General features: G+C 40.9%; 1 protein-coding gene across 2 annotated transcripts in view; it reads right to left on the bottom strand.

Moving 5' to 3' along the window:
* The window catches only part of LOC149452429 (trinucleotide repeat-containing gene 6C protein-like), a 179,613-nt gene that overhangs the window by 23,513 nt on the left and 140,192 nt on the right, over positions 1 to 15,908 (bottom strand). For both annotated transcript variants that reach the window (XM_089689411.1, XM_089689410.1), the window contains exon 4: positions 1,431 to 1,748. In XM_089689411.1, the coding sequence (XP_089545537.1) occupies positions 1,431 to 1,748 (318 nt within the window). The remainder of the gene's footprint in view (positions 1 to 1,430; positions 1,749 to 15,908) is intronic.

Genomic DNA, 15,908 nt, shown 5'->3' with positions numbered 1-15,908 from the left:
CCGAACCACACTGACATGACCGCTCTAATAGCGGACAAATCGCATGCCAAATCGCACCTGATGTGACCGGGGTGTAAATGTGACTTTAGTACTACTGAATTTTTATGGCAGCTTGTGGTTATGATCCATGCTAACAGCTGTACATGACACACTGTATCTAATACTGAGTCTAAAGAGACTCTGTAGCCAGACCATTCATTGTAACAAAATATCTTTTCATAAGATTTGTGCATATAAAATGTATTCATGTTAGTTACCTGTGAGAGCCTCCCTTGTGTAGACATACAAAAGCCTGACACTGCTGCTCAATGCTGCCATATTGAATGGGATGCCAGCAGCCCACTCACAGCTGTTGCTCAAGTGAAACTATAGTATTTTCCTGTGTGCCGTCTCCAGCAACTACACAAAAGATCATGTAACGGGAGTGGCAGAGGAGCTGGGCCAGCACTAACAGTAATTAGGGCTATGACATGCAAAGAGGAAGGGGGCTATACTAGAGAGTCAATCCATTCAAATTTTCTAGCAAGTTCAAAAGAACATTGTAGGTGATTAAAAAAATAATTTATGGAAAGGAAAAACACTACAAGTGAGCAACTGAAAAACATGATTTTCTTTTCTTTTGTCTGCAGGTTTAAAGGATGCTGACAGGGACTCAAAGCCTTTCACTAGATCATTGCTTGTCTACTTAAAAGTGTTACTGAACCCCGGACCCTGCATTCACTATATCTGCTCTCCCACAGTACACACAACATGGAAATGCAATTATTTTAGTAAATATAAACTACTAAATACCTTTTCTCATCAGCAGTTAGAGGAGTCTTGTGACCTCTGTGTCCAGCAGAGCACTAAAGCTTGTAGGAGTTTTCATTCTCCTCTGACTGTCCTATGAGGCTGCATGACCCCTGGCCCTCTGTCTGGACAATGCTGATTGGCCATGTGCTGAACACATGCCCCCCCCCCCCAACAAAAAACAGCCTTTTTACACAACACAGAGAATTAATCCCTTAGGTTCCACAGTGAGTATAACAAGCATGCTTTACTGCATATACAGACTGATTTCACTGTTGTGGGTTTAGTAGTTAAAAAAGACCTCCACTATAGAGTCCGGGGCCTGACTTCACAGCTCAGCTCTGCCAACTGCCATTCCAATGCATGTCCAGTGACACTTCCTTAGAGGCTAGAAAGCTAGCAGTCTATGGGGGCTGGTGATCAAGCCTGGCAATGTCAGACCCCAGTTAAAAAAAAAAAAAAAAAAAATCAGAAAGGGTACACTGCTTTTTGAATAATAAAAGGTAAAATAAAATCAAATGAACTCAAACAATAACGCCAATGTTAAATACACACAACTGAATATTCTAATTCTTGCATAAGTTCAATCATCCCATTTAGATACGAATTCAAAACACCATTTAATAAAGAATTGTTCTTACCCGAGTGCGTCTTTGTGGGATGGTGAGCTCCACCAGCCCCTTGCTGTGGAGGTGGGCTTGCCCCAGTTTGCCCAGTATCCTGTCCTGTATTAGCACTGGTCAGTGTCCCAGCAGGCAGTGGCTGTCCTCTCTTCAGAAGTTGCTTCTGTTCTTGCTGGCGGAAACGTGGAGGCACCTCACGTGGCAGATAACGGGAGGCCGCTGCTTGCTGGCCATTGGCAGATGCACGCTTGCCATTGCTATTTGGGACAGTGCTGGTGGAAGTACTGGGCGTGGCAGTTTGGGGCTGGTTGGAACTGATCTTGACTGGATCTGGCACTGTAAAAGAAACAGAAAAATGTTTTTTTTACTAAAATTAACATCTACATTAAGCAAAGACATTTTCATTAAAAAAACAATTATCTATGTTTTGAGTATTAAAGCTGAACTATAAGAATAATCTGTATTGCATATTTACATTAGTTCAGTTCGGCACAATGTAAGTATGCATATCTCATACCTGATGGGCCGCTGGAGAAGCTGGAAATCACTGCAGTAGTCACCACTGCGATAGCTGCATTCTTCCCAGTCCTGTCTTAAGCGCCTTCCCCTCCACGCAAGGACCACAAAAGAGTGCCTGCTCAACACCAGCCATTCAAAGAATGCCCTGTATTTTTTTCAGTAAATACAAAACATTTTCTGATTAGATCAAGTGGAGAGGAGGGGCAGCGCTGTCACAATCCCCACCTCATCCAATCAGAAAATGCATTGTTCGTTGAAAAATAAACAAATGGCATTCTGTGAATGGCAGCAATGGTGAGCAAGCAACTCCCTGTGGTCAGTGTAGACGGGAAACAATTCACATAGAACCCCAGCGCCGACTACTACAATAATGTTCAGCTTTTTCTGCTGCCCATCAGGTATGAGATTTGAATACTTACATTGAGCTAAGCCAGAACTATGTAATACACTTGAATTAGTGATGAATAGATAGGCGCTGTGCTCAAATAGGAGAAGTAGCATAAAGTGTAGGTATGCACCCTATACTCCCCATATATTAGCTAAATGATGAGTTTTGTGGATGAATACCAATAAACAAATATCATACAATACATATACCAAACATTATTAAGTGTTCTTGCATGACAAGACCACTTACTGTTATCTCACACATATATTATTATAGCCAAATTTACCACCCTAACTCCTCCCACAGTTTACACTACATAGACAGTAAAATACAGAAACGTGTGGATTGTTCCTGATTGGTGTGCTATTACTTTGTGGAACGTTTCACCGTATGGTTCACGAAATATCGCCGTTTTTGTGGTGAAATTGGTCCCATAGGAATGAATGGCGGAATGTTCAAAACTAGAGTGGGAGATGACAAAAGCTAGAGTGTGAGCTGAAAAATCAGGACATGATTTCTAAACTGCCATCACTCCCTCACTTTCAAGCCCACCTAAACAAATCTTATATCAAAACGTTCAGCTATCCCTGCTGCCACACAAAATGTCCACGGCTAAGCCATAGTCCTGATAGTTTTCACAATATGACAATTTGTTTGCAACTCACGCCGCCCATTGACATTCATTGAAACTCTACTCTAGCCACCTCAAATTTGAATAGCAATTTCTAAACTGCGACTGTGCCTTCATTTTTCATATTTCAGAGACATACTATGCATCAAAATGTAGGTCTGGGTCTTGTGATTCTCACAATATAAAGCTCTTTGGTGTAGGATTTATAATTTGTAAACTACAACCGTTTGAAGATGGCAACTGCCAGAGAAGTGAGCAAGTTGGAGCAGTTTGTTTTTAACCGCTCTTCTCTGCCCTTGCTGTAGAGTGAGTTGCCATAGGAACCCAGGTGTGTGAGCAGGCAGCATAGGTACAAAAGCTAGAGTGTGAGCTGAAAAATAAAAGTTGAAATGCATTTCTCACTCTATCAAGCTTGCCATGTGCACTTTTTACATTTGATCAATCAATTGGTTAGTGTAATGTTTACTATCTTTACTCACTCCAAACATTCCACACAGTTACTCTGCCCAGTCCAACCTTTTCACAGTTACTCCAGCCACTCCAACCACACAATAGTTACTCAAGCCACTCCACCCAGTTACTCCACCTACTCCAGTTGTAGACTACTGGTGGAGGCAAGAACACTTCACACAATTTCCCCAGAAATTGTAGCTTTTCTAGTTATTACTATTATACAGGATTTATATAGAGCAAACAGTTTGCTCAGCGGTGTAGGATTAACTGTGTTGTGTGTTGTTTTACTGTGTGCGCTTCACTGTAAGCTCACTGCTTTGCATCACTCTGCTATGTACAGCCATGCAAAGCAGTGTGCAGGAGCTGAGAGGGGAGCGAACTGTTTTGCTTACAAACAGTTCTCCCCCCCCCATTGGAGATGCTCAGCAATCACTGGGCGCTGGCGATGAATCACTGGCCGGAAAATGGTGATTGGCAGCCATAGCCACGAATGGCAGCGCCCCCTACCTGGAAATCACGTATTTACATTATTTTGCACACCCATGCCACCCTGTAGTGGTAATTCTGCTATAGGGCAGACAGGATCACATACACCGCATACTAGCACATTATGACAGACTTACCTGTGAAACGGATCCCTCCAGCAGTGCCCTGTCACCACTGACATGCCCATGGAGGTCACACCCGTGGCACAGCTTTTTTAATGGACCATCGAGAGTGCATTACGCATGACATCACCGGCTGCTTCACATGTAAATATATCCTGCAAATGCTGCACATTTAGGGGATATTTACTGTACCTACAGGTAAGCCTTATTATAGGCGTATCTGTAGGTACAAAAACAACAAAGGGAGTTTATTTCCACTTTACTGTATTGAGGACACTAATGCACAGGGAGGGTTATGGCAAAACTTAGTAAAAGTGAACTAACCAATTAGACTTTCTGTTAAAAGTGACAACCCTCAGCCCGTCTCTCAATTGATCTATGTTTTCACCTGTCACATGTTTTCCCATAAGTAGCCTTTTTAAAACACTTTATAAAAGGCGTGATATACAGTTGCCACCATGAGAAAACCAGGGAAAGCATGTAATGAGAAGAATGAGGCCTCTCTCTGTTCCAATAAGGGATTCTTATTGGTCAGAGTGGTGCACTGACCAATAAGTACTTGCCATTGCAAACATCAGCATTGCCCACTCCAGGGCTGTTTATTGAAGCGGGCCTGCCATGTGCAGCTGGGTTGGGTCTAGAGTGGTGGCCAGAAATATTTGAAGTCCATCTTTTCATTTTTCGTGAAAAGGTGAACCAACCCTTTAAAATGGAAGAGAGATGTTCTAGGGAGCAGCAGCTGGTGACATCACCAACGCATGCGGTCTGAAGGAATGGTATATCCGCTCTGTTCCTTCAGGGCTCTGTGCCGCAGCTGTGACTCCCATGCGCATGCACAGAAGTGCCGTCAGCTCAGCCATTCAATCGGCCACAACCCGCGAACCTGGAAATCAGACAGAGTGAAGAAGGAAGACTCGGTGACAGCACGGTGCTAGAGGGCTTCGTTTCAAAGTAAGTCTTTCATAATGTGCTAGTATGGGATGCATACTAGAACATTATGTCTTTACCTTGCAGGGTTTGGGTTGTTTTCACCTTTGCTACCAGTTTAATCTCAAAGAATAACTGTAAATATAGTTCTGACCTTTTAAAGTGGTTCTAAAGAAAAAACACTGCACCCCCTAAATACTTACCTCACTCGATCTAGCACTTTGCCTTTCTCCTCTCTTTTACAGGACAGAGACAGCAGCGGGAGTCATTGGTTCTTGCAACTGTCAATCAAATCCAGTGAGCAGAGAGCAAGTGGCAAAGCTGAGCCGCACTGTGTGTCTATGAATGCACACAGAAAAGCTCATAAGTGCGCCCCCATAGGAAGTGGATTCCTATGGTGGCGCACAGAGAAGAGGAGCCTCCTAAAGTGTTGGCAGGGTACCCCAGAAGAGGAGGATTGGGCCAACACAATTTCTTGGTTATTGGTGGCTCGCATTCACCAGGGGATGATTTCTATAGTCCTTTACTGCAGTCAGCGATTTGGAACAAGCAAGCAGCAGGTAAAGTCTCAATGCTCTGTTTGGTAGTTAAGACAAAAAAAGGCTTATGGACTAGGAGTTGACATGTTTGAAGCCAATGGCTTTCTGAGAGCGTGCTCACTATGAACTCCGTACAGAGTGACTAAGTTGTCAAAGACAGCTTCTGATCATTGTTTACAATTGTTGACCACTGTGACAGCCAATTACAGTGGTCACATGATCAGAAAGCCTGCCTCTGTCATTTAGATTGCTTGTGGCAACAAGGGGTTAAGGCCACAATATTATTATTTCTGGCAGGACTAGGAATTCTTAGACAGGGTTGTGAGATATGTTTATTTGGGTTGAAAGGATTCATTCTTCAGGGGTGGAGTTGGCTTGGTTTTCTCTCAGGCGATGTTGAGCTGGACAGTAAGTATCAGTAGACAAATATGTGATTGCTGTGGGATAGGGGTACGAGTTATCATGGCGGCAGTAACTGCGACCAGAATTCATGAACACATAGCTTGCAAGAAGCTTATTAGAACAGCAGCATAAAATAATATGGTTCACGTCAAAAAGTGGTGGTGTGTATGAAAGTGACCTCCCTGTGATTTTGCATATGTAACCTTTTCTATGAAATCTTGGCGGGTGCTCTTTGTTACAGGTAGGTTACACTGCAATATAGGACAGGCTATTAAAAAGGTCTGGTTAGAATCCAAAGCTTTCACTTGCACTTCAGGTTAAATTTAGATCCTCTTGATGTGTGCCATCAAGTGCTGCAAGTTATTTTTGTGCTGCTCCTCGGGACAGCAAGTAAGATGAAAACTTCAGCTGAAGGCAACCTCAAGCTAACTAGCTGCTAATTCATGATAATCAGTTTAGGGTGTGAATACTTTCTAAATGAATAAGTACAATTAAAGGCTCCAGTATGGCAGCCTAGAAAAGTACCAAATCCCAGTTTTTATGTGATACACACACACACCTCATAATGAAAAACTTCCTTTGCCTTCCCTGATTAAAGGATAATGCACACCATAGGCGGGCCGATTTTCGCACCGTTAGTGGGTTAATTGGTCGGCCGTTTTTCGGGATTTTGGCACTTTCTTTTTTTAATCGGTGAAGTTGGAAAAAGATCGGCCGATTTTCCCGGCAATGATAGGCAAATCGGCCGATCTTTTTACTGATTAAAAAAAGAGGAGGATTTTCTTTACCATTGGTGGTAACATCGGCCTATTGAACGACCGATTTTTTTTTTTTTTTTTTTTTAAAAACCTACGGTTTTTGACCCGTCTATGGCCTGCATAAGTTCACCTTTAGGAACAAGTTACATGTTACACCCGTTTTGTTTTTCTTTTTTTAAATGCTCCCAATGCTGCAGTCGCTGCCTGCTGTTCCCTCCTCCCTCTGACAGAAGAATTTGGAGAAGTTCCCCGTACTGTCAGATTTTAAAGCAGTGCTGTCATGCGGGGCTCTGGCCACGTCATTCATTCACAGACTTCCGTGAATGAATGAAGTGCAAGTCCCGGCAGCCTTAGCGGCTGTCGGCTTGTAGTTTTCAATGAACTATCACGCCATGGTAGTTCATTGAATCTTCCTGTCAGTATATCGCCTGCCTGTACATCTCATACAGGCAACCATATATACTGACAGATCTGCAGAAGACCTGCATGGCACCAGCGATCTAATGATCGCTAGTGCAATGATTTCCAGACTCCTGGAGACAAAAATAATAAATTAACACTTTTTACCTGAAAAAAAAAATGTGCGTTTATTTTTTTTGTGCAAAAGGTGAACCTATCTTTTAAGCCAAGTCCTCCTTCACTTGTGTCTCACACACTCCCCCTCCCAGACACTGCAGCTCACAGTGGGAGGGTTTTAGCAATAGAGGCAGTGCTATCAATCCTAAAAGCAGTAGACAGGATTAGGTGTGGCTAGGTGTTGATTCACAAGCTTTAGGCTTGTGAATGAACAGTGACATTGCCGATAGCCATGCCCCCCTGCAATATCTTCCTATTGCTCTAAAGTGCAAACAGGCTCAGGCAAACAAAAGTGGCAACTCTTTTGAATTCAGGAGCAGTGCAGCATTGTGGTCACGCTATCACATGAAGAGGCATTAAGTGGACGTCACTGGTAAGAGCAACAGGTATTTATAGGACGTTGTAGGGGGGATAGCTGCCGGAACTCCTTACCTGTCCCAGATGCTAGGGGGCAGTGTGGTGCACGATTCAGTGCATCATATTGTTTCCTTTTTTCTTTTTTAAACAAACTTTAAAAAGTGTACAAAAAACATACACTACATTCCAGGCGCTGTACAGTGCCTTACAATTTTATACAAGTCTACATTTCGGAACAGCTGCGGGCTGCATTGCAGTGTGAATGGAGCAACCATGAAACCATTTTCTGTGTGTCCTTGCAGTAACAGGCATTTTACAAGAACAATTTTTTTTTTTTATAATGGCGGGCCAGACTTCTAATTTAAAGGAAACCAATACATTTTAGTCGTAGATGAGACCTCCTGCGCTGAAATGGATGTCCTATTCCTAAGCAGCTCACACTGGCCTTAACCACAAGGTATATGTACATAAAAAATAGTGAAGCGCTGAAGAAGTCACGTGGATCGTGACGCAGCGCGTCGGAACGCGGTGACGTCATTTCCGGCGTGGACGCCATCTTTGGAGTTATTGTGGAGCCGCATGTTTACAATCAGCATCAGAACCATGAGTATACACCCATGATATGGGAATAAGGCTTTTGTGTTTTATTAAAAATGTGAGTGGGCATTTGGCTTTGTTTTTTATATATAATAAAAGCAGGATTACACTATGGATTTTTTCTGTTTTTATTATCATCCTGCAATGGGCACGTGTTTTTGAGCATCCGTGAAATAGGAGAAGATCTAGAAGTACTGAGGTCAATCTTTCAAGTGCTTCAGCCCTGACGATGTCCAATTGTGGTTACCCACAGTGTGCTGGCCCTGTGGGTCATATTAAGGAGGTGAGGAGCCACTTTGGCAGTTTACGGATTTTTGCACATTGTGTGGTACTGTGATCACCTCACGTTGTTTGCTGTGTCATGAGTACTGGCCACCAAGTTCGGAATATCTACTACGGACTGTCACATAGCATGTACTGTATGTATTTGCAATGTTTTAGGAGCATGTGCACTGTTATATTGCATTATATATTCATTTCACTTGAGTGGTTATACATTTGTTATATTGATATTTTATTTGTTACCCACTGCATTATACCTTAGAAGGCATGTCCTATAGGTAGTTGTTATTTTGAGCGCTACACTATTTTTTCTTTTAAATACATTTTAGTTATTTTGATTTTTTTTAATATTCACAAAAGATTTTGCCACTCCGCATGTGAACTCCCACATCCTCACAGTCCTTACTGGGTGTGTCTCTGTACACATCTCTACCTCCCCATTAGTGGGCAACCTCATTTACACCTAGAAAGCTTTTGAGCTTTCTTATCTCAGACAGGAAAAGTTTCCTAAAAGCAACACTTGTCATCAGAAAAATAACGGGTCTGTAATTTGTAAGTTTGTGAAAATTCTAGCACCCCCCTGCTGTTATGCTGACTCATGAGCTCTAATACTTTCTGAATAAACCTGGGGGGAAAAAAAAAAAAATCAAAGTTCTGGTGCTAAATCCAAAATAAAAAAAAAATAATATATTGCAGCTTACTAAGTTACAGATATGGTGGCTGCATTAGTTTTATTTATTTTTTTTGTTGTTGCTTTCCCGTTGTTTTCACCTGATGACCTGGCCAGTAACACACCTCCTGTATTAGAGTGCCTCTACTCTGGATGAAGGAGCAACAGAGACACCATTGGACAACAGCTTTGGTAATCTGTGGAGAGGGGAGTGTTAAACACACTAACAGATTTAGATAAACTGAACAAATTGAAGCCAAACGCCAGCTAACACTTTAAAAGCAGTTACAGCAACATTTTTTTGAGGGGGATCAAAGTTTTTATATAAACGAATAAAAGCTGATCATTGTAAACACCCTGGTCAGTGGTAAATGGTTTATCTGAACTCTAACTGCTACATCTACATGATAGGTTGTTCTGCTGAAAACAGACTCAGTGACCACAGCAACAGGTTAAATTAAAGGAAAGAAAGGCTAAACAAGAAAACTAATGCAGTCACATCTAAGAATCGGTAAGCTGCAATAGAATACATTTTTGCATTTGGGTTTATTACCATTTTAATTCCAGTTTTCTCCTTCCTCCAAGCATGTATTTTTTAACCCTTTTTTAGAACCCCTCTGGCAAGTTATGGGAAAGAATGTCCTCAATCTTGCAAAAAGAATCACTGATGTGAAGACATCAGCTCCTCTCCATTATTTTATTGTGTGTGCAGGATGCCCTGGTAATGCCCTCCTAGGGGCCCATTACACCAGGCACTCACATGAAATGTGAAAAGTGCTGCTTTTTTATGCTATACACTAGATGTGGGCTTTAATTACACTATATTTTACTATAGATTAATTTTGTAATGATTTTTGTTTTTATTTACACACACACACAATAGTAATAAGCAGCATTTACAATTGACTTCTGCTCATATCTGATGGCTGGCAGAGCTCCCCAAAGGCTGAACACCTTTCCTTTTATATTTTTACTCTAGCCCTTAACCAGCCCTTTAAGCCACCTATTTTTGAGTCTTGTGCCATCCTTTCCCTACAAGCTTTACAAATCATTTCTATGTGCTAGCTTTCCAATCCTCTGCTAAGAAACATTTGTAAACCTCAGACATGAAATATGAAAAAAGCATATCCCTCTATAGTGTGTACTTGGCTAAATCTAGAGCACTAAGTGTCAATTCTGTCTGCTGCCTCTTTCCTCTACTAACAGTATGAGTCACTTCTGACAAGTTTTCCTGACAAGAGGAAAAAAAAAAATGTGACAGGGGAGGGACCTCCGACACACAGACGGTAATTGACAGCCTCAGCTCTGTTCCTGTGTGCAGGGGTGGGGGATGTCCCTTCCCTCCAATCAGCTCTAAGAGCTCTCAAATGTGTAATTTCAGCTCTCCCTATTTTCCGAAAGCTCAGACAAGCTTTAGAAATTCTGGACTTTGAATGTATTTAAAGAGTACAGATAAACAGGTACAACATACGCAGGAGGATTTAGTTCATCTGTGTATCACCAGAAGCCAGCTACTTCATTAGTTATATGTGAAGGTTTACAACCACATTCAATTATTTGTTTTAGACCACTGCACATTTATTGTGAGTATGTTAAGGCATGAAAATGTCATATTTTAGCTAACTGGAGGTGAAAGTTAGGTTAGGTGTATGAAAACATGCTTAACAAATAGAGTAGTCCTTGTCTCAAAGAAAAGGGGAGGGGGGGGGAATGATATATATATTAAAAAAAAAAAAAAAAAAAGAGTGGGCTGCACATCTACCACTACATCTGGTGTGTGCAATGCTCTCAAGGCAGGAAAGAAACAGAGTTTGACTGAAGAATGTGAAGAATGCATCTGCCTTCACTTACACAGAGACCGCCATCCACACTGTAAGAAGAAAAAGAGGACAAAAAGGTCCATTTTGCTTCTTGTAGTTTTCCATCAAGGCCATCCACTGATATAGGTAAACACTATCAAGCTCAGTATACAGAAAAAGCTAAATGACGCATTAAAAAAAAAGTTCAACAGCTAAAGTGCAACTCTCTAAGGGCCAGTTAACACCACAAAACTGCACTCCAGATGCATTTCGGATACGTTTTTGTTTACAGTTCACACCACACGCAGTTCCGGTGCAGTTTGCCATGTTCCAGTATAGTTCTGTGCAGAAATAAAAATGCAGAATGTTGTACTTTTTTTTTCTGCACCGAAAACTGACTGCACTGGTGTGAACTAGGGCCACTGGAATACATAAAAAACACTGTGCATGCATTTTTGATGCAGAAAAAAAAAAGCGCACTGAACTCCATCCAGTGTGAACTAGTCGTAACAGTGTGCTGAGCAAAAAGGGAAAACTGAAGTTTTAGCCATGGTGCCCTCACAAGAAAAAGATATTCAGTATAACGTTTCTAGACACCCGAGTCTCTGTACAGTTCTAAAAAAATAAATTATATATATATATATATATATATATATATATATATATATAAAAATAAATTTTTTATTATTATTTGTTTTTTTACAAAAAAATAGAAAAAGCTTTCCACAAATGCAAATATTTTAGGGACACATGCGCCATGGAGCTTGAACCTTGGAAAAGTCTGCAGTAATACCTTTCACATTAACCAAACCAGACATGCAGACAGTTGAGGAAATCCATAATGCATGAATGATCTTCTATGACTAGGGGCAAATACACGGTTTATCCTTATTGTGGGACTACAAATCATGTCTTTTGTCGCTCATTTTGATAAATATACAAATCTTTCCAGACATAAAAATTGATATAAGCATCTGTGCCAAATCACCTATACCCTAGTCTGATTATATGTGATTATTGAAAGGAATGTATAGTGTCTTCACAAGTGAATGATCTTCCTTCTTGTCATATTGCTGACGTACACCACAACTAGTCAGCAAATCATAGCAATAAATGCACTGGAGGAATTCTACAAGTGTACTCTGTTGAATGTGATTAGCACAACAACTGTCCAATTGCCTTTCTAAGCCCGTGTTCTACTGTATTAACTTGAGGGATCTGAGTGACAAACCATTATTTTTTTTTGGCCTCAGAAGCAGATCATACATTTTAATGTAAACGATGACATCTACTGTCAAGTAAGCGGATGTCACACAAATACATTCCACAGAAGCCTATACATATTTTGTTATACATCCAAGCTCTCAAATCCTAGATTCACACCAATGCGGGTTTGGGAACGCATTCTAATCACATGCATTCCCCGATCTGCAGACAATACGCACTTTTCTTTTGCAGACACACATGGTGCCAATAATTCTTAATGACACGCTGCCACTATTTATTTCAAAAAGGTCTTTTTCCTTCCATTTCCCACAGGGTGGTTTTGATTTAAATCAAGTTGCTTTAAATCACTAGTGAAAAGGATCAATTTAAATCATTATTTTTAAAGAGCAACTGTCATCTATGTCCCGCAGCGGCTCCTCCTCTGACCTGCTGTTGACTCACCAACAGTCCTATTCACTTTAATGGGATGGCTGGTGATGCGGCAGGGACACAAGGTGAGGGATGTGGCGGAAACAGGTGAGTGGTGGCTGCTAACAGGCACTGCCATGATGGATCTAAAATGACAGGTGCTCTTTAAAATGTAAGCACTCCAACACATTTGTGCTGGTAGTTAGAATCTTTAAAATTTACAAACCAAATGAAGGTTTCCTTTTTAGAAAAATAAGGTGTCAGGTTAGTAAAACAGAACCGATTTTATGTTAATAGGTTAATCACACATAGCTGGAGAACGACTCCTCGACTCCGAAGTTCTTTTATTTTAATGTTTTTTCTCATGGTTACTGTGAAGTGCATGTTATCTCTGTGCAGTGCATGTTATCTCTGTGAAGTGCATGTTATCTCTGTGCAGTGCATGTTATCTCCGTGCAGTGCATGTTATCTCCGTGCAGTGCATGTTATCTCCGTGCAGTGCATGTTATCTCCGCTTGCAGAGCTTGGATTCATTCAATGAATTTCCCCAAAATGTAAATATTGTAGAATATACAGCCTCATGCTACATAACCAAGCTGAATTAATGCTGAATAAACTAAATTATTAATGTATCTTAAATAGAAAACCATATTTAGATAGATTTTTACTCCAAAAGCATTTTATTCAAATAAAATTTGATTAAAAAAAAATCCGATTTCAATTTAAAAAAAAAAAAAAAATCTGATTTATTTTGATTTTTTTTTTAAAACGTCATTGATTTTTATCCACCCCGATTTCCCACCAGTACAGCAGCCCATTTAAATGAATAGGCCGCTGTGCCTGCACAAACACGGTACACGCAGGACCCGCACAGTAGGACCCGAGTAAAGTGACTGGCTTCAGGTGATACACAAAGATTAAACAAACCCTACACAAGTTGCACCATTTTATCTGCAGTCTTCTCTTCTCCACAACTGTTCAAAGTCCAGAATTTACTCAGGATCTCAGAGTTATGAAAAGCAGGGGGTGGGGAGCTGAAGTTACATCCATGAGGAGAGCTCAGAGAGCTGATTGGAGGGAAGGGACATGCCCCCATCAGCACAGCACACAAGAACAGAGCTGGGGCTGTCAATCTGTTGGAGCTCTCTCCCGTCACCATTTTCTCTTGGTCTCAGGAAAACCCACCATAAGTGACTCATGCTTATAGCAGAGAAATGAGGCAGCAGGCAGAAATGACACTTCATGCTCTGGATTGAGACAAGCACACACTATAGAGGGATATACCTTGTTCACATTTCATGTTTGAGGTTTACAACCACTTTAAAGCTAGATTCACACTTTCTTTTTTTTTTTACATGTTTTCAGAAGCGGATGAATGCACGACCATCGATTTAACATGGTTCCTAATCACACCCATAAAGGTTCCTGCAGGAAATTTTCGGTGGAGGTGCAGGGACTTTTTATTTTATATTTCAGAAAGGTGCATGTTTGGATTCTTAGACTTAATGGAAGCATAGGAAAAATGCATGAGTTTTTGGTAAGTTTTTGTGTTTAACAATCAGTTTCTTCCTCTTACAAAAAAAAAAAAAAAAAAAAAAAAAAACATGGAGGCATAAAAAACACACAAACAAGTCACTGCAAAAATGCACCAAAAAACACATATAGATCACACACACAGGTGTGAACCTAGTCTAAGGTCTTGCTCACACAGGCATACTTAATCATATGCCCATGGGATGGCTGTGTTTACCGAGGTGTTCCGTGCATCCAGTCCCATTCATGTTAACTGAAAGGTGCATGAGACCTCATAGACTTTAACCACTTTAAGACCGCCCTCCTGTGCAAAATCACGTATGTAAACGTTATTTTGCACTTGTGCCATAGGGGCACGCACATGCTGCCGCCGGCTAGCTTCTGCTGTGAATACTCACAGAAGAGGCTAGTCTGTGAGCCCTGGTGAACAGATTGTTCGCCGACACCAGCCGATCATCGGGCAGGACAGAGAACAGAGCCCTGCCTAATGAAGGACCTGATGAAGGAACCCTTTGCGCATGCTCTGAAACACGTTTACCGCCCCCACCTTACGTCACTTCCAACATATGCATTCCACGACTCCTCCCGAACTTCTACAGCCATCTTAGTTCCGACATCCCTGCGTTCCACGGGTCACGCTGAAGCCGGACAGCTCTTAACCCATACCACCGGGAACATCAGTCGAATTTACTATGATGAGCTTGTCATGTTTTGACTTTGTGTAAGTGGAAATTTATCTTTGTATGTTAATAAACTGCCAATACTACACTTAGAGATGCCTTCTTTCCATGTCTTTTTTCCCTAGAGCTTTGCTTCCAACTCTATGAAGAGCTGTCTCAGTGTCTGTTTGGCTTCCTTATCCTTGTTATCTATTCTGGTACCCCCCTAGTGGCTACAGAGGTCTGGTTCTAGCAGGTGTGCCCTATGGACTATACACAGTGTAAAAGTTGTACGACCAAAAGTAGTGGACTAGTATCCAAAAAATTAGTATATAGTAGTGAGGTTTCTATAATAAATGAAAAGGAAGATCAGGAAGAATACACAATTTGACCTGGATTCCTTGTATAAAATTTTCATTTAACGAATACAGAAGAACATTATTGTCTCGAATTTATCGCAAAATATATTGTTTATGCAGCTCAATGGAAGACGCCGAACATTTTTTTATTTTTAACTCTTTGATTTTATTTTTATGATTGTATTATGTTCGCCATGTCCATGTCTACCTTTTCACGATCCATGAGATCAAATAAACACAATATTGCATTCACCAAAATAGTGATAAATTACGCCGCATAGGATTAATTATAAACCACTCCTTGGCAGACTTTGCACTAATCAACTGTCATTTTGTTTTCATAAGCTTTTATGGGTTTAAAATCCACACTCTATAAGTAGTGAGATGGAGATATCACAAAGTCACTAGACTAGATTATAGTACAATGGCAACTTTCTGCTTTTATACATTTAGTGTAGGAATAGCTCTATTCCTGGGGCTCCATAAAACTGTCAGATGTAAATTAAAGAGATAGGTCCACAGGAATGCACCTCACTGAACTTAAATCATAGTATGCCAGCACATTTTACAGATTGGCTGAATTCCTGGAGTTCAGCTTTAATGCTCTCTCTCAAACAAGTGGGTGAGGCAGTAGACTCTTAAATAATGCAATGATTTTTGTTTTATAAATCAAATACAGTTTCTTGAGATCTGTGTATGCAGGAAATATAGAGGTTGTAGCTCCTGGGTGACCCTGGGTGGAACTGGAGGTGGTGGCATGAATTTACTCAAGGGAAAGATAAGAAACTAAGGGTAAAAACAAAC

This window comes from Staurois parvus, unplaced genomic scaffold, assembly GCF_062004578.1.
Source record: "Staurois parvus isolate SC_StPar_1 unplaced genomic scaffold, SC_StPar_1.0 ptg000473l, whole genome shotgun sequence".
In the NCBI taxonomy this organism is placed as follows: domain Eukaryota; kingdom Metazoa; phylum Chordata; class Amphibia; order Anura; family Ranidae; genus Staurois; species Staurois parvus.
Note: the sequence above shows the minus strand (reverse complement) of the source record. Positions and strands in the feature narration are given on the sequence as shown.